The sequence below is a fragment of the Periplaneta americana genome, chromosome 11 (assembly GCF_040183065.1).
Source record: "Periplaneta americana isolate PAMFEO1 chromosome 11, P.americana_PAMFEO1_priV1, whole genome shotgun sequence".
Classification (NCBI taxonomy): domain Eukaryota; kingdom Metazoa; phylum Arthropoda; class Insecta; order Blattodea; family Blattidae; genus Periplaneta; species Periplaneta americana.
In genome coordinates, this window is record NC_091127.1 from 146020263 (window position 1) to 146040457 (window position 20195).

General features: G+C 34.1%; 1 protein-coding gene across 1 annotated transcript in view; it reads left to right on the forward strand.

Moving 5' to 3' along the window:
* LOC138708554 (uncharacterized) overlaps positions 1 to 20195 on the forward strand; it is a 91983-nt gene that overhangs the window by 29278 nt on the left and 42510 nt on the right. The window contains exon 12 of the mRNA XM_069838669.1: positions 8148 to 8313. Coding sequence (XP_069694770.1) covers positions 8148 to 8313 — 166 coding nt within the window. The remainder of the gene's footprint in view (positions 1 to 8147; positions 8314 to 20195) is intronic.

Here is a 20195-nt window from a genome sequence, read left to right on the forward strand (position 1 = left end):
TAAGATCGCATAAAATAGTGTTACAGCTGGCACCAGCGTTTTTGGCGTGTGTCCTAGAATATTGTACCCAGTATTTGAGCATGTTGCTAATGCAGCTGAGAATGGTACCACTTCCTATACACGTCACATTAGTCATTTGCCAAACACAGTTGTCAGAATGACTGCGGTAAAGGTAAGACACTAGCACTTAACGTTCCCATTACTTATTTCACATGCCAAAAACTGTGAAGCGGACTGTAACGGCTGTTATAGTGAAGTGCTGGTTATTTTAAACAAAATTATGTTGACGATATGGAAAACACATTAACAAAACGTTAAAAATAAACAGCCTGTTATTTTAATATTTGTTAATTCAAATTAAATATTGCTCGGAGAAACTGGCCACGAATATTATTTGTATTTTGTTAATTTTTGTGTATTATTTTAGAACAGCTTTGAAAAAAATCAATTTTAATCAAGAAATAATAACAGAAGTTCACTAATATAACTCCTGAAGAAGTTTTTGTTTGCACGCATAACATTAAGTAAGCAGTAGGTATGTAATTTACTGCACGAATTCTGAGAATTTCCACCATACCGTATAATTAAGAAGAGATGTCAATAAATGTGAAGCTACATGTTGGTTCATTATGAGAAAAAGAAGTGCTTACACAAATTTTGGTCACTTGAGCGCAATTACGAAGGCCGTAAAAAATAAGTTTCCCTGTGGCCGTTTACAGAAAGAGAACAAAATTTCATGGAAAGTTTTATTGGAACAGATATAAGTTAGTTTTCAACGTATTCACCACCAGCTTTGAGACATTTGTCATTTCGTGGGATCAATTTTTGTATCCTTGTGTCGTAGATGTCTGCCGTCTGGAATCGGAACCAATGTGTCTGAACATGTTTTTGACGTGAGTCATTTCTGCGCGCTTCCAGGATTTCACAGGTCTCCAAATGTGAGACGGCTGTGGTTTCTGCATGGAATGACAGCCCTATATCAACAGTGCATGAAACTCGAATAAACTCATTTCGCCACAAATAATGGCATGTGCTGTTTCTGCAATCCCTGATTCACTTGTATTATATTAACAAAGTTATGTTAGAGTTTTATGACAATTGATCCGTTAGATAACCCTTTATGTGAAATATTTTCCACGTGTTTTAGAGTTTCATTCATTGGCCACTACGATTTTAAAATGGTGATAGTCTGAGAAATAGTTGAAAAGTTATTGTTAATCATATTATTAAGCATGATAAAATCATGTCAGACTAAGTGGGTTTGTCTGGAGCTTTACAGTCTACTGCATGAGCGTTTTTGAGTTGACTGTACGTATTTGATGCGTGGCACAGTATTAAACAAACGTAATGCTACACGTTGCGAGGTGGAATAGGGGCTAAATCTGCTGACTCTACTGATAACTCAGATATTTTTCGTCGCAAACCCTGAGTTCCCTATATCAAATAACTTGTCTACAACCAGATTAATTTCTTAGGTTGAATTATGAAATACCTTTTAGAGTGTACGGACTCTCGGTAGAATTGTGCCGGCATTCATGTAAGCAACGTAACGTTATATGGGCACGCGCCGCATTTTCAGTGAAATTAGCTTGATGAAAACTTATCTTATGCTTTAAAAATACGTTCAAAATGACGACCCTCAGCTGCCGGCAAGGCAAACTTCCGACTTGGCCTTCTACGTCAGGGCGCTGCAGTCGACCAGGTGACAGTTTGTTACGATACGATGACGTCACAGCTTGTTACACATATTTTCCGCGTCGGAAGTCCGCTTTGCCAAGTAGTAGTTACAACTATAACATTGTCGATGACAACTGTTCAATTCTAATTGAGTGACAATTATCTCTTTGCTTGTTGCACATAACCTTGAAAGCCTCTGAATGCTCTGTCATATACAGTAAACAGCTGATAATGATTGACCTAATGCTATATATACAATCAAATGAACTATACCAATTGGAAAACATAGATTTTCTCTGCATCAAGACTGTAAAATGGAGGCCACATCTAGTGACGATGAAAATTTGTGAATTAAATTACGTTAGAGGTTATGAGGTTATGAACTTAATGATTTCACTCTAAATTTGGGAGAAAAACGATTCTGGAAAATACGATGGCAATCGTAGAATGTCAAGACCATCAAAATTATGAAAAGAGTAGCCGGAAGCAGAGAAGAATGGTTTCATTGATAAGGTATTCTCTTTAGATAAAAAGGAGAAGAACTTCTGAAGAAATATTTTTTGAAAGTTTTCATGTAATCCTAATTCTAAAATAACAGATTCGTGTACAGCTACCTTGTTATTTTTTCATCGGAACTTCCATGATTTCGTGGTGAAAAAAACAACGGCCATTTGAAATATTAATGAATATTAATGAATAATACGTAAGTATCTAAATTTTTGTCCACCAAATACAAAAGTGCAAATAATCGCAAATAAATATCTCTTCTCTGCAATCTATAGAGCTTATTCAACCATTAACAAAAACGTTTCGTAATATGGGGCAACATGCACTTTATTATTCCTTTTAAAACACTAAAATATGTTATCATAAATTCCATTCCTCAAAGTTATGACATACTATGCTCACACTTTTTTTTCTCATCTCGCACTATTACATAAAAACATTGCTTTGAAAAGATATGGCAAAAAATTGTGGTTCGTGTCCTGAATTTATAAGTTTGGATAATAAAATATTTAAGAGAAAAATTAAACATTTTATATGACATTTATTTAATATATATTTCCCTTCCATATGCCTTCCTAGTGTGCAAATAGGTGTGCAAAAAATAAAATAATACTAGCATTTGATATGTTTTACTGTATTTACCCGAATAATGGACGCCCCCGCATAATGGACGCACCCCAAATTTTCGCGGTAAAATAAAAAAAAATTCCCCGCGTAATAGACGCATAGATGAATGTGAATCTGTGACAAATGATAACAGTGATGCTGAACCTGACTGTGAATGAGGTAAGGCTAATGTTAATAATAACAATAAAATGTCTTGTCTTATTGTCACTGTATTCATTGTTACAAGTTACCTAACATCTGTTTATGCAACTGCTGCTAACTATCGATCGTATTAAGTGCAATGCAATCGATATATAAATTAGTCGTGGCCATTATATCGTTATGTATTGTATTGATTATTTCAACATTCGACCTGGCGCACCTTTAATAAGTTTTTTTTTCACTAATTTTTTTTTTCTCGCATAAAGGACGCACCCTAGTTTTGTGTTATAAATATCGAGAAAAAAAAGTGCGTCTGCTGCGCGGGTAAATAGGATATTTGTGTAGAAAATTATTTACAATAAGGATTAGAAGTTTAATTTTCAATTTCCTATTTCAAAACTTATTTTTATGATTTATATCCCTTTACCCAAACACCATCAAATTGCGAATGGAGAAAAAAATTCTTTTTTACTGTTTACACAGAATTACCTGCACTGCTCTCTCATTATTGTAATATGATAATCATACATCTTATTATTCTACAAACTGTAGATTTATAAACATAAATATGATCTCCTATCACATTCTGAAATGGTCATGTTGCGTAATAGAACAAGGCAATCAACAGCTGGTTGCTTGTTGACATTGCAGTCTTACTGTGCAACATTTTTTTTTAATACCATGGACGTTTTCATGTAAGACATGAATGCGTCTTTCGTCAATCTAAATTTAATCTTAAATCCAATCTAGAGGAATATCCTTGGTCTAGAGGAATATTCCTGTCTCTGAATATCCTTGGTCTAGGTAGATGTTGTACCATATCAAATATAACCTTTCTCACACAACTACCTTGTATTGTAAAAATCACTCAGTAAGTAGCGTTGCCTTTATGCGGTGGATGGGACGAGGACGACATGATTTGTCTCGAATTATAATTGTTCTGCACACGTTTTAACAAGCCGTTCCCATGCAATTTGCAACCTTACCCACCCTCTTTCTAATTCTTCCAGGGAAAACCCGTGTCAAGTCTGACATGAGACTTCCAGGTTATTGCTTGATCTCTTTATTTTTAAATTTAGTAGACCTATATTGAAATGGGACTTTTCGAGCAATTAGAAAGTATGGTTCTCGGCTGGAATAATCCTACCCTTCTGAATGAAACAGGAATGTCACTTTTCAAACAACAGTTTGCAAATGCCTATAGTTTGAGGTTTTAGTCGGTACTTGTTTCTTACAGAGAGCAGCTAAAACGCATATGTCCCACATCTCCTCTTATTTTCTCCTAATCCAGTAAAACGAAACAGTGCTTGCAGTACTGTTATATCCAGGGAAAGGATTTATATGTAAATACATATTTACTTATAAAGCTAATATAATTTATATTTTGCATTATCTTTATGTTTCACAATGTGTAGGGTTGAAAAATCCTACTTTTATTTTCCATATTTTTCCATATTTTAGAGTTTAGTACATATTTTCGTTAATTTCCATATATTTTCCATATTTCATATAAAACAGTCCATATTATATTAGGTTTAACAATAAAACAAAACAAAATTCCATTAACTTTTAAAAATACATTTCAACAATAGAGATTTAAACACATGTTCAGTAATCCCTTTAACATCAGAGTTATTTGAAAATTAGCAGTCCTATCAACAATGGGAAAGTAAGTTACAAAACTGTATTAATTTAATTTAAAATTTTTAACAGACTTCAGTTGTGCAGCTCAACAGTTAAATGCCAGTCAGAGTACACATAGGTTCAGTTTTGTAAATCATACTATAAAGACGGTAAATATGCCAAAAGTACGTCATTCAGTCAATTTAAAATCAAAACTAACAAGTTACATTTCAGAATTTAAAGAAGATGGTTTATCAACTGACAATAAAATATTATTTTGTAATTTGTGTCAGTGTGCAGTATCATCTACACAAAAGTTCCTGGTGCAACAACACATTACAACTAGTAAACATCAGGCCAACAAACAACTAAATTCCAAGCAGAGACAATTGTTTTTAACACAACCAACAACATCGAATGTAAGATCTGAGTTTAACATCGACCTGTGCCGTTCTCTCATCTCTGCTGATATTCCTCTCTACAAACTAAAGAATAAGGTCTTCAGGGAATTCCTTGAAAAATATACTCAACATACAATCCCGGATGAGTCAACACTTAGGAAGACGTATGCTCCATCCATCTACGATGAGACAATACAGAAGATAAGAGATGAAATTAAAGATAGTTCAATTTGGGTTTCCATTGATGAGACTCCCGACAAAGAAGGTAGACTTGTTGGTAATGTAGTTATCGGTTTGTTAAGTGAACAATATTCTGAACGAATTCTTTTACATTGTGATGTTCTAGAAAAGTGCAATAACAAAACTATAGTTAAACTGTTCAACGAAGCTATGGGTATCCTGTGGCCAAAGGGTATTATGTACGATAATGTGTTATTCTTTATTAGCGATGCTGCCCCTTATATGGTCAAAGCTGGACAAGCATTATCTGTTGTATATCCTAAATTGACTCATTTTACTTGTGTGGCGCATGCATTTCATCGTGTGGCAGAAGTGGTCAGAGACAATTTCCCTAAAGTAGATTTGTTGATTTCATCAGTGAAAAAAGTATTTCTCAAAGCTCCCAGTAGAGTTAACGTGTTGAAAGAAATGTACCCTGAAATTCCATTGCCACCAAAGCCAATTTTAACTAGATGGGGTACATGGCTAGAAGCAGTTGAATATTATGCCGAACATATAGACTCTATTAACAATGTTCTCCTTGCATTGGACTCTGAAGATGCAGTCTCAATTGATACTGCGAAAACAGTTACCTGTGACATAAGTGTGAAGAATGACTTAGCTCACATTCAGCATACATTTTCATGCATCATAAAAACGCTCAAAAGTCTCCAAAATAGGCACCTTTCACTATCTGAAAGTTTTGAAATTATAAATAGTACTGTGGAACAACTGAATCGTGGTAGAGGTAAAGTTGCAGATGCAGTAAGAGCTAAGGTGGACACTGTACTTTCAAAAAACCCTGGATATGAAGAACTACAAAAGGTTGTTGCTGTGATGAGTGGTGAATCAACAGTGAAGATTAACTTGGACTTATCCCCAGCAGACATTGTGAAATTGAATTATGTACCAGTTACTTCTTGTGACGTCGAACGCTCTTTTAGTCAGTATAAATCTATCCTCAGAGACAATAGAAGAAGATTCACTTTTCAGCACTTGAAAGAAATGTTTGTAACCTATTGTTATGGTAACAGACAATAAAAATTGTGTTTTGTTGAAACTACATTGGAAGATAAGGTACGTCCATTATATTTTTTGTTTAGTTTGATTAAAATGTACCAATATTTAACGTACATAGTCATTTTTTTATAATTTTAAGTCCATATTTAATTCCATATTTTGGTAAAAATCCATATTTAATTCCATATTTTGGTAAAAATAACTACATATATATTTACATATTTCATATATTTTTAGTCCATATAAATCCGTTCCCTGGTTATATCATTCATTTCACTCAGTTCTCTGGTTTTAGTACTTCAATATCTTACCTATAAAATGCAAATGAGTTTATCTACTGCTTTTAACTAACTAAAATGGCCCCTGTATCTTCAACCCTAATGACAAAAATAAAATCATGAATTGCAATGGACGAAGTTTACACTACAGATGGAAAAATAGTAATGTGTCAACTGTGCGGTAAAAAAGTCTGGTGCTCTATGAAATCACAACTGGAGAGTCTTACCTATCCTATACCTGCCAGATATTGATATTAAATATTTGTGCGAGATCGTGCGTATTTGCTTGTTTTCCGCACAGAACCAATACGCGGTAAGTGTGAAATACCACATTCAGTATTCCCAACGGAACACACATAACAATTTCCCTCTTCTTACCGCTTAAGCGCGACATTCATTTTACTGCTTTAGGCTTTTAACATATTATTTTTTAGAGACGTTTAACATAGTAATAATTATAAATTGGAAACTTACCACTGTAATTTCACCTAAATTGCAATGTTAATTATTGTTTTTAAATATTTGCAAAAATTAAGTACTCTCTACTACTCCACGAAACTTATTGCATTCCTGATACAAGTAACATTAAAGAAGCCGTAAAAAAATCAACAAGATTCCAAATGCGGATGTTATTACTGCAATATGTTATATAAATAATATTGTTAAAATATTAAAATGAAAAATAAATCATTACATAACCTTACCGTTTGTTTTAAGTTCGCATTTATAGACTGGGGGGAAAAAAGACAGACGTATGTCACGGCCTGCTGGAGTATAGTAAACACAGAAAACATTTTATAGCAACAATGTTGAAGAAAGATATTTTGGTGTTCCGAAGTTGCCGTCATTAAACAGAAACCAACATGGAGATTTCATTGCAACTAATTAGAAATTCGTCTTTCAGGTATGTAATAAACGATCTTCGCACAAAATAATGTACGATATACGAGCGGTATGTTTGTTTTCATGTTCTCGGAAATTAAAAAAGCTCAACTACGTTTCGCTTTTTCAATCTTTTCCTGGAACATGAAAACGTCAACATACCGCTCTTGTAACGTATATTACTATTTCATGATTTTACATATTCAGCATATTTTTCTTACATAAATATGTACATATTTCACAACTTGATATTACATAAAAATTCGGTCCCTACTCATGAACCACCTTGTATATTCCCTTAAAAAGATCATTCTTGCAACGCTTACTGATGCTAAATGAACACTTACAGGACCAATAGTGCTTAACGAAGTTATAAAATGCGTTTTTGCCACCCATAGTGTCTCCGAGTCTTCCGGAAAGCATAAAAAGAAAATTCCAGCGTGACTGTAAGACATTTCACGATATAAATCGAATTTTCTGACCGTGACATTGTACTGAAGTATTGTGAAACGACACCACATGCTTATAGCAGAGTCACGTGCCATAGTTATTATACTTTCATCAAGTCACCGAGCTAAGGGGGCGCAAATGTACTGCAAAACTGGGGTAGGGTCATTTCTTAGATTCGATCGGATATACCGTCGAATAGGAGGCAAACACGTCAATCGCGACCTTCAATCGAACCCCTGACCAAAGCCTAGTCAAATGCAAGTCACCAGCTTATCGAAATTAATTATAAAAAAAACTTTAAAACTTCCCCTGCGGTGACGAGGGGGTGCGTCAACCAATGACCCGCGCGCGCGAAGAATTCAGGGAGGGGAAGCCGGCGCTATTTACAGTCACTGACACAGATAGAGACGTCAAACACGTGCGCCCGACGACAGTCGCTTCTTCCAATGAGCTCGCGCCCCATCGCCAGCAGATAAACACTATGCAACGTAAGTCTCTATTGGTTTTGCAACAAATGTTTTCTCGGCCCAGTGATATATTTACTTTAGCAAGAAAATATTACGGTGAGTGAACGTTATATATAAAATCTCTTATAAAGAAAGAATAACAATATTTCTTCCGTTGTGACTCAACGTTTCTTGTTACAAATTAAACTGACCTCAATTATATCCTCAAAAGCGATTTCAACACTGACGCAGCTTTCGTAGTACTTATATTTATTGAAAATCATCTGTCCTCAAGTGAGATTGACCACTGGGATCCGGAATTACAAGCATAAAAATTAAATAAAAATGAAATGAGTGAAATAATTATTCGCTTTGTACATTTAAAACAAAAATCTATGTGTTAGCATATGAATGATAGTGTAGAATTTGAAGAGAGGCCTTCAGAAATTCCATCACAATCTTCAGAATCTCATAAAAGGGAATTTTAAAATATTTAAGGATATTACATGTAAATTTCGGTAAACAATTAATAATATATTTATGTTTATACTGCGTTACGGATGGCTTTACATCATGCAAACTAGACGCTCGAGGAATCCTGCTTCTTGTGACCAGTGTTAGTTTGATATTTTTAATTGAGGATGAAACAACTAAAAAATTATTTTTAAAGAAGTTAAAAGAATAACAATAATAGACCCTAATCAGCATCATCATCGTTCAATTCAAGCACTAGACCTAGTGGTCTGATGCGGTCTCAATGGTCTCATGCCTTCTTTTTAATTGTCTTTCAACAGATCGTTGTCCAGGAGGGCGGCAATGTAGCACTGTCTTTGACCATCTTTCTGTTGGCATTTTCTCAACATGCTGTTTCCAATTAATTCTATAGATTTGAAGAAAATTTAATATAGATTGGACGTTCAATTCTTCCAAAATTTCTGTATTTCGTTTTCTACCCCAAAGTGTGTATCGCGCTGTTTTTCTCATGAATTTCATTTCGTTGGTAGTTATACGTTGAACATCTTTTTTTGTCAAAGTGCAGGTTTCTGATCCATGGACTAAAGTAGGTCGTGGTAAAATGTTGTACATCTTTAATCTTGTATGTTTCTGTACCAAATTACGTTTGAAAACTGAATTGATAATGCTGAAAACCTTTACAAAATTAGCTATTTTAGAATCGATATCCTTTCTTTTTTATATGAAAGACAGTACCCTAAAAATAGTTAAATGTATTCACTTGTTTTAGAATTCTGTTTTCAATACAGATCTTACTTCTTATTGAATATTTACCTTTAAACGCCATAACTTTTGACTTTTCTATAGAAATGCTCATATTATAGTCTTTTGCAACTGTGTTTAATGAATATATTGACTTTTGGAGATCATCTTCTGAAGTGGCTAATAGAATCTGGTCATCTGCGAAGAGGATTGTATTTATTTTGTTTAGTCTGTTTATAGGAACATAGCCTTTTGTTTGGGTTTTAGAAACGCCATTTACACAATATCATAGAGTTCATTATTATTATTTTTATTATTATTATTATTATTATTATTATTATTATTATTATTATTATTATTAATTGCTGTGGATGAATTTTCAATGATTTTGTTACCCTTGATGATACAACATCAGAAATATCTATCATTCTCTTTTGGTTTCATAAAATATTTTTCTTGCTTTTTCTGGATGTATAATTAAAGATTATGGCGTCTATTTTGTCAGCGAAAGTTTGTCATTCTATCATAACTGCACTTCTACTCAAATAATAAGTTAATCTTACAAATAATCTACATGGCATTGAGTGTAACGAAGCTGCAATAGAAAAAGAAATGTTAGTAATAAAAACCCAGAAAATACTTTTATTTCTGAAGTGTACTATTCCCCACATAAGCCCTATTACTTAGCGCTCGATTGTTAACAACTCTTCAGCTTCGATCTTGGTACCAGTAAAGTGTGTTGAGATATTCTGCTGTCATATCTGTCATAAAAAATCTTGGCTTCTTTTTTGATAATAATCTAAGTTGGAATTTTCAAGTTAAAGAAACGATAAAAAAAAATCTGTTCCTCCATTCACTGTTTGAGTCGCTTGAGAAACTTCTTGCCCCAGCAAATAAAACTTACCCTAGTACAAACCCTAGTAATGCCGCACTTCGATTATTGTGACGTTTTGTTAAGTGATCTAAGTTCTGAACTGTCAGTCAAGTTACAGCGAGCTCAGAATATGTGCGTCAGATACGTGTGCAACATCCGACGATATGATCACATATCACCGTCCTTCGCAAGTCTTTCGTGGCTCCGACTTAAAGAACACAGAAATTTACACTCTTTGTCTTTACTCTTTCGAATTCTGCACACCTCAACACCAAATTACCTTTCGTCTCGTTTCTCTTATCTATACTCTAACCACGTCATAAATACCAGATCACTTATCTGTGGCACGCTAAGTATACCTCTTCATAGAACATCTTGTTATTCATCATCTTTTACAGTATCCACCTCGCGTCAATGGAATTCCTTGTCACAAAGTATTAGGGGCTGCAAGACAATAAACACCTTTAAAAACAGCTTAAAAGAAAACCTTATTAGCATTTCACTCCCCAATCATACTGATTTAAACTATCACTGACCACATTGTTACTTCTTTCTTTAGTCATCACCCTGATAGTGCTGTATTTTCAAAATTGTCTCATAATAATCTCTTTCTATTATCTAATATTATTTTAAATATATTAACATTCTATGTATTTTAGCTTAATTCTGCTACACAGTTTATTTCAGTGTTTAATTAATAGTTCATAGTATTTTGTTGTTTAATTCGTAAATAACTATTGTATGCATGTAACTCTCTTCTAAATCAAATTGTTGAATTCTTTGTAAGTTCATGGATATGTATATATAATTTTTGCTGGTTGAATGGAAGAGAAGGCCTTACGGCCTTAACTGTGCCACCTAAAATAAATCATTATTATTATTATTATTATTATTATTATTATTATTATTATTATTATTATTATTATTATTATTATTGCTAGGTGTATTTCCTGAGAACATTATCAAAATTGATAATGGAATTTCTTTTTTCCTCTTTGTTTTACAAATTTAGGTTTTCTATAAAATATGTTGAAATTATAGTGATCATTAACTAATTAAGTTCAAGATTCAAATTATATATACATATTTATTTATTCATTCATTCATTTATTTATTTATATATTCACAACGATACCAGTGATATATATGAGTGTATGTATAGTACTATTACTATGAGGTTTAGTGAGTGGAAACAATGACATAATAGGCCTAAATAATTAAATAAAGCAATTTTAAAGTTGCGTCAGCATCTGTTGGCCTTTCTAGCGATATCGGTGTTTCCTGAAACACAATTAGTTTTCAAGTCCATTGATTGTAGGCCTACAGTGTGAAAGTAATTTTAACAATGATGCACTGAAATTTTTCTTATTGTATATATTTATCATCTTCCGCGCCGTGGCGTCGTAGTATAAGGCATCCTGCCTAGGGCTCGCGTTACGTAATGCGCGCTGGTTCATGCGGGAAGAAATTTTCTCATAAAATTTCGGCCAGTGTATGAGACCGGTGCCCACCCAGCATCGTGATGCATTTGGGGAGCTACGACAGGTAGCGAAAATCCGGTTTCGCAAACCAGCTATAACGGCTGGGGGTCATCGTGCTAACCACACGATACCTCCATTCTGGTTGGATGATCGTCCACCTCTGCTTCGGCATGTGGACGTGAGTCCAGCAGTCGACTGGTCCGTCTTGGCCCTTCATGGACTGTAGCGCCATGGATTTACTTTTATTTTTACTATATATTTATCATCTGGTAAATGTTCATCGCTTCTTAATACTGCATATTACAGTGAACGACCTGAGGTATTTAGCATTAAAGCGTAAATTCCAATACATTGAAATACCTCAAAGTTCAAACAATGAAAAAAAAATGAGTGCATAATCAATTTTAAATTTTTTCGAACCATAAATCAATAGTTTTAGTTAGGAATGTAGCCTTTTATGGGTCTCCGCAGTCTTCTTTACTTTTATCATTATGGAACTTCTAGAGAAAATAATGAGACATTGTGGAAATATATTTAAAAATCTTGGCGAAAATATAAAACTTTAAAACATCTAATATTATGAAACTTTTTTTACCCTACAGATGATGGATATTCAAAAAATGCAGTTGGATTTTCTCTCTTTGTAATCAGTGAATTCAGTAAGACTGCCATAACAGTAGATATAATATGTTTCATTTGTGAGCTATACTATTAATAATATGTTACCATTTAAACCTGTAAACCTTAATTCTTGATCTGTTCAAATTCAAAGTGTTTTTCGGTTTAGGGCCTTTCCTAATATTTATTAAGCAATGAAGGACTGTAGAGATCCAGAAACAAAATTTGGGCCATCTAAATTTTCCGAGTTCAAGTTAAAACATATTGCGCATACTCAGTGCTTACTGAGCATACGCAGTATAACGCAATATGTTATAACTTGAACTCGGAAAATTTAGATGGCCCAAATTTTGTTTCTGGATCTATACAACGTAATTTAAAACTAATTTATATCAATATAAACAAGACATAAAATTAATTCAAAATCGCAGACGATATCAGCAACATACTTGAGTGATTGGATCTAATCATAGGTGAGGAGGATGAAATCTACGAAGTAGAACTTGTTTTGTAAAGCACGTACGGTCAAAAGACCCGTGCATAGGATTTAAGAGAAAATTATGATAATATAGTGCATTTGTATGCATAATATTGCTGAATAAATCCATCTATTAGGAACAAAGAACTGGACCATAAGATTGGATTATCTTTCATTCAAATTGAACGAATTAATATTCTTACATCAGAATGCACAAATTTTGAAGACGATGACGACCTTACACTATTCAATCCTCCTTTCCCTTCCAGTGTTAGAAGTCGTTAGAAGGGAATTCCTTTGACGTATCATCAGCATTGTTCTATTCTAGAGCATTCAAACGGTTAAATATTTCAGGATAGTTTGACTTGTGTTTAAGTGTTCTTCCAGCAACCCTTCGAAATCACGCAAAGTATAAATTTCATACTATACAACTTTCTGTCGTTTTAATTGAAACTAACTTACTTTTGGTTAGCGCGTCTGGCCGCGAAACCAGGTGGCCCGGGTTCGATTCTCGGTCGGGGCAAGTTACCTGGTTGAGGTTTTTTCCGGGGTTTTCCCTCAAACCAATTTGAGCAAATGCTGGATAACTTTCGGTGTTGGACCCCGGATTCATTTCACCGGCATTATCACCTTCACCTCATTCAGACGCTAAATAACCTTAGATGTTGATAAAGCGTCGTAAAATAACCTACTAAAAAAAACTTACTTTTAAAAGCGATTCCACTTATTAACGGTTGCCTTGTAATTCCCTTCTCCATTCTCATCTATCTTTCCACAGGTCTTCATATAGTCCTCTGGATTCCATAACCTTTTTAATATTTTCTCTCCATTTAAATCTTGGATGTCCTTTTTTCCTACGTCCATGTGGAGATCAGTTTATTAACGTCCTGGGCCATCTATCCGCTGGATATGACCATAATTGTAGAGATGATTCCCAGACTGATTGTCCGTGACATTTCGTCCACAGAATTTACGTCCATCAGAAAAGTTCGTCCAGTTGAGATTTCAGTCCACAGTAATTTTATGTCCATAATAATTTTGTCCACCTATTACGTCAACTTATAAAAATCGTCCACTATATGGTTTCGTCCACCATCCTGAAATGTCCTCATATATTTTTGTCCATTTTATATATTATTAGTACATATTTCTTAGTCCACAATATTTATTTTATGGTCCATTGTAGAAAATATATGTATATATATATATATATATATATATATATCCTTTACAGAATACTGTACATAAGCGACTTTATTTCAGTGATATTCAAAAAATTTTATTTTAGAAGAAAATAAAGAAAATTTCAAATAACATTATCTTCTACTTCTCTATTCATACCTCTCTTCGGTATTGTACAATTTTAATCTATAGTTGCTGGCACGCAAATATAAATCGAGCACATTTTATGTCCTGTTGACAGTACGTAATAATAATTTTTATGGTAAATTTAGTACTATTTCCTAACCTTCAGTGGCCTGAATTTCTTTCCCTTATTACAACTGCAGGCTATTATTTGAGAAGTGCAGTGCTAATGGAATGACAAAAATTTTCGCTGACAAAATTTACGCTATAATCTTTATTTCTGCATCCAGAAAAATGCAGGAATTTCATTTGGGTATTGTTCGGCCCTTCTTTTGACTCCTGCCACGTTTCTCGCATCATCTTCAGCTCTATTCCCAATATAAAAAACTGCTTTATTTCAATATGCTGTAACTACGGCTGGAAACCTGATGACATAAAAATACATCATGAGAAACAATGTCTCCATCCACAAAAATCACCCTGTCACATTTTCAACGTTGGCGACACTGCAGTGTGGTTGTGGGAGAGTCTACTGAGGCAATGGACGGGCGCATATGATGCGAAGTACTGCCAGTTGGATCATCGTATGCGCATCCTCGGGTCCAGTGATGGTGGTAATTACCACAGATTCCCATATGCCAGAGAGTAAAAGAGTGGCTATGCGTTATGAAAAATACATAATGTGGGCCTTGAACTGTAATTCGAAGTAATTTCCAAATAGTAACCACTTAACGTTTTCGGATCTCCCTGGCCTCGGGGGTCTCCCGCAACGCGGGATCTGCGGGGGTGTAAGTTTCGGCACTGGTAATACTTTCCAATAAATAAAATGGTTTAAATTGATTTATAGTCATTATTTCGATAACAAAGTAGTAAGTTATTTATCTGTTGGAGATACAGAATAAATTGAAGGAAATTATAAATCGGTTTAGCTTAAAATAATACTCAATTGGCTTATGGTGTTTTGAGACGTGAAGAAATTGTTGTTATAAGTGCCACACAAGAAGAATCAAGAAAATGATTGTGTTGAAGAAACTGTAATAACCGGTGACATTGCTACTCGTGCAGAAGAAGCGAGCATGCTTTATAAATAAAATGGTTGTAAATTCGAGGAAAGTTGAACGTAATGGAAAGGTCAGTACGTTGCACATTATTCAGCCGCTTCTCATTGAGACCTCATAAGAGCGCGTGGGTAGTTTGGAACCAGAGCTCCATGGTTATATGATCTCGGTATTAGAATGAAGTGCAATTTTTAGTCCCGGGGAAAGGCTCAGTACTCAATTTTAAAAGAGGTTTTACGAACCCCCGTGCCATCGTTGAATTGTTACCGACACTGAAATTATTTTGTGAAGTTATTTGGTTCAGAGCCGATTTCACCAATATGTTACTAATCCACAATTAACTAATTGTAATTTAACTTCAATACGGAAGTTAAATCATACATAATTATTTTGCATTTCACCAAATTAATACGCATTTAAAATAAAGCCAATTAGTCTAATTCCCAATTAAGTCATAACGACCTTCGGGATCATAATAAAATCACAGTCTAGTACATACAGTCACGAAGCTTGAGGTTGCATTTCTCGCGATACAGTGCTCCAAGCGGTTAGCAACTGGGAGTACTATGAACAATAGACTGTGCGATAGTAGCGATCCTAGTGGCTAGCAACTAAAGTTCAACTCATAGATGGCCAACTATCTTCCATTTATATAGCAGAAGCTGGAGTTCCACAAGGCTCTGTGCTTGGTCCTATATTGTACTGTCTCTACACTTCAGACATTCCGACTACTCTCAAAACTAAAACACTTCTGTACGCTCATGACACAGTTATATATAGTGTTAAATTAAGTCCTCAATATGCTGTCTCTGCAGTTCAAAACCATGTACTTATATTAGAAGAATGTATGTATGTATTTATTCACACTGCAATGGGTATGTATCCGGTGGCAGTGGTAACTAAATACACTCAATAATGACAATAATAAACTTATTAATTAAAAGTACAATTAATAATAATACTAATAATTAATACTAACAATAATTTATAATAATGATGATAATATTAATATTAATAATAATAATAATAATAATAATAATAACAGGGAATATCCTAAATTAAATGAAACGATCACTTAAAATAACATTTGAAATAAATCTAATTTGTATCTTAAACCTAAGATCGAACTAAAACCCACGAGTATGATATGTTCATATCTGCACAAGTATCTTTCAACATTACACTCATTTCGCTGTCAATTCACTCACTGCACTGGAACTACGACACATTTCACTGATTCTAGCCTGATTTCACTAACACTTCAAAAACATTTCACTGTTCAAATACTTTGCACTGTCACTATAAACTATAAAGCTTCACTGACAGGAACACGTTTCACTTACACTACACACTTCACTGACACAACACACTTCACTGATACAACATAATTCTTCACTGATACAACACTTCAATAACAACATATCATCTACACCCTTTATATACTGTGTATAATTACCGTCTATTAGTAAAGTCCTTAAGCCTATTTTTAAATACATTTTTGGTTTGGAATGGCTTATAGAATGGCGTATTTCTTTAAATCCAGAAAAATGCCAGTCAATAATTTTCTCCAAGTGTTTAAAAAGACCTCGTGACAAAATAAAAATATGCAATCAAGAAATTCAATACAGTGACCATGTAAAATATCTTGGTATTACTCTTGATAACAAGTTGTTATGGCACAAGCACATAAAAGCTATAACAACTAACAGCTCTCTTAAAATATCTCATCTTTACCCCCTGTTCAAATCTCCTGTTCTCAGTCTAAGAAGAAAAGTTATGCTCTACAAAATGCTGATTTTACCCATCCTAACTTACGTTGCCCCAGCTTGGTGTTATATTCCAAAAACAGTCTTTCAACCTCTTCAAATTGTTCAAAATAAAGTGCTCCGAATATTACATAATTCAGACTGGTACACAACAAGTGCACAAATACAATTTGATTTGGACATGACATTTCTGAAAGACTCATTACGTGAACAAGTTTAAGAAGTTTTATAACAGTGCAAATTCAAGTGAAAATCCATTCATCAAGCGTCTTGGCCAATACAATGCAAATTTCTACAAGAAACACAGAACACCAAAATCTATTTTAAGTGAATAACATGCACTTTTCCACAACCTCTGACTTCCTAAAATCTACACTAATGTCTCTGTGCCCAATTGTTTTGACAGCTGGACATGAACAATATTAGTGCATTATTATTTGAATTTACACTAAAATACGAAAAGGCAGAAAACATATTTGTTTTGGAACTTTATCAATAAATTGCTGAATGTGAAGAAAAAAAATATGTAACTATGTTCTAGACTGTAATGAAGTCGTAAGTTCGAAGGTCATGTGTCTTGTTAATGTAAGGAGTGACTTTTTAATAAGTTAATTTGTTATATTACGATAATAAACTGCCACTATAAACAGAGGAAGAAGAAAAGTTGGAAATAAACATCAAGAGATTTCAATGCAAGAAAACCTCAAACCAATTTCTTTAGCAACATTGAAGACACAACAGGATAATATGAAAGTAGATGCAAGGAAATATTATCACAGTCTAGTATATACAGTCGCGAAGCTCAATACGTAGTAAATATGCAAACATTAGATAGTTGCTCACCACTAGGATCGCTAATATCGCCTCATTACAGGCAATGCAAAATAGAACCGTCACAGTCTATTGTTTCTAGCACCCTCAAAACTCAAGCTTCGTGACTGTATATAGTAGACTGTGATATTATGCAACAAGCAAAATGGGAGGACTTCATGAATTCGCGCTATTTCAATGTCTTCAAATGTAATGCTAAGCCCACATGATAAATATGCTAATCATATTATTTTAGTTGTCGTAGTGTAGGCAACAGAAGATTGATTACATGTTTCTTCAATAAATGTTTAATTTCAATATTATTATGAAGTACTTAACTATAATTTGGAAAAGCTAAATTACCTTCTGTGCTATTGAAAATATACAACGCTTATGTTTTGTTTAGCCTAAACCGCATTTGCAAATCTTTTTCGTCCATTGTATTAAAATAATCTCTCCTTTCGGAAATTAGCATCGACCGTCTTGGTAAGAAATCATCATTTTCAAATATCAAGTTCATCATCCTCCTCACCATGATGAAAATTATTGACGTTAATGCAGAATTAATTATGTAAATGACCAAATATTGACCAATTAACTTAAATGTAGTTTAATGAGAGCTTAAAATCCAATTTGTGTTCGTGAAATGCAATGTCCATTTAAATGTCAATTATAAAGACTTTAAGTGATAATTAATGTTAACTAAGCTTAGTGAAATCGGCCTTTAATGTCGTTACATAAATAAAATAGTCAATACGCCTATCCAGTTGTGTCATTCTAACCGGCATGCAATGTTGCCTATCGTCTTCGACATGCGTACATGATAGCTAATAACTTTGCTCTGCGCGCATTGTCCGAGCGTTCAATGTCTGTAACGTAATATTAAAGTTGCATACTACCATTTTATCGATGGTCGTATTTTATCTATTTTCTAATGACACGTACAGTCATAGAAACAAAGTAGCCGGTCGTGTTTTTTAACTGGGTACAAAACGGTACAGTTGTCGGCATAAATTCAGCAATCATATAAAGCACAATAATACAGGGACATAATTTTATTTTTACTAACATTTTTAATATTAACCTGTCTATATCTTTTGGATTAAAGGTCAAGAACCGGAAACACCTCTTGCTCCCCTTCCAAGACTGGAGTTCGATGATACTGGCGTAATATACAAACAAATCACTTTACTAGGTATAGGAGGGAAGAAAAGTAGTTCATCCATTTACGTAAACTACGAAATATCGCAATTTTGAGTTTGATAATTTTCAGTAGGTTTTTGTTTAATTAAAATACAGTACAGTATTAACACTTAGTGTTTTTACTCACGAATTGAGCTAACCATTCGGATGTATTAATTATGCAGTGTATATTGTACTGTTACAGCACATTAGTGTACAATATAGAGAATGAAGTTAAATTGAAAAATAATCATAATATGGATATTTAAACACATTTTTGAAAATGATGGCCGTTCATTTCGATGCAGGCTTCAGTTCTTTTGTGCATATTATCGCACTATAGACTATTGCACCTAATTCCAATTACCAGTTTCGTCCTTCGTACGAGTAACTCATGTTGAAATAATTCTCTACCTACTCTATAAAAGAGTACCTTACGTACTGTAAATTTAATCTTCACTTCTGCCCGATCCGAAAAGATAAAATTACTCAGAAAAGCTATCTACTGTCCGTTCAAGTGGTTTTGTCGCAGGGTCGCAGAAAGGGGGGGGGGGAATCACGTGACAGTTAATTACTTAACGACGTCCTTTTAAGTTATTTTAAACAGTTGTATAATATTACGTTGACGTCCAATTCCTAACAGAAATTAATGTTATCAGAAAAGAGCTAAGACAGCCCAGCTACAAGACTTTACAGAGGGGCGAACAGAAGCGGGTGGGGGAAACCGGGATGCGACGTAGGAAAACGGACGACAGTACCTGTGCGAAAATATGATTCCATATTGAAAGCTCTTTCGTCACTGGAAAACGATAACATATTTCTGGAACGTACTATACTCACTAACTCATTACTGCATACGCGGCCTCGGTTCTGTGTGGAGAACGATTGGAAGTTTAGTAGTAGAGGGGGTGGGAGTGAAGTACATTCAAAAACTCAGGTACAATAAAAATTGAAGTAAAATTAAAATGATGTCCCTGTACAATTAAAGCTAATCTTGATGTTATGATATACAAGAACGGACATCGTCATCAAAATTTAGAATATTGACATAATACATTTCGTATAATGTAAATGCTTGTTGATTGAGAAACGCGCATTAGATATAATATACATGCCAACTAACTGACGTTATACTGT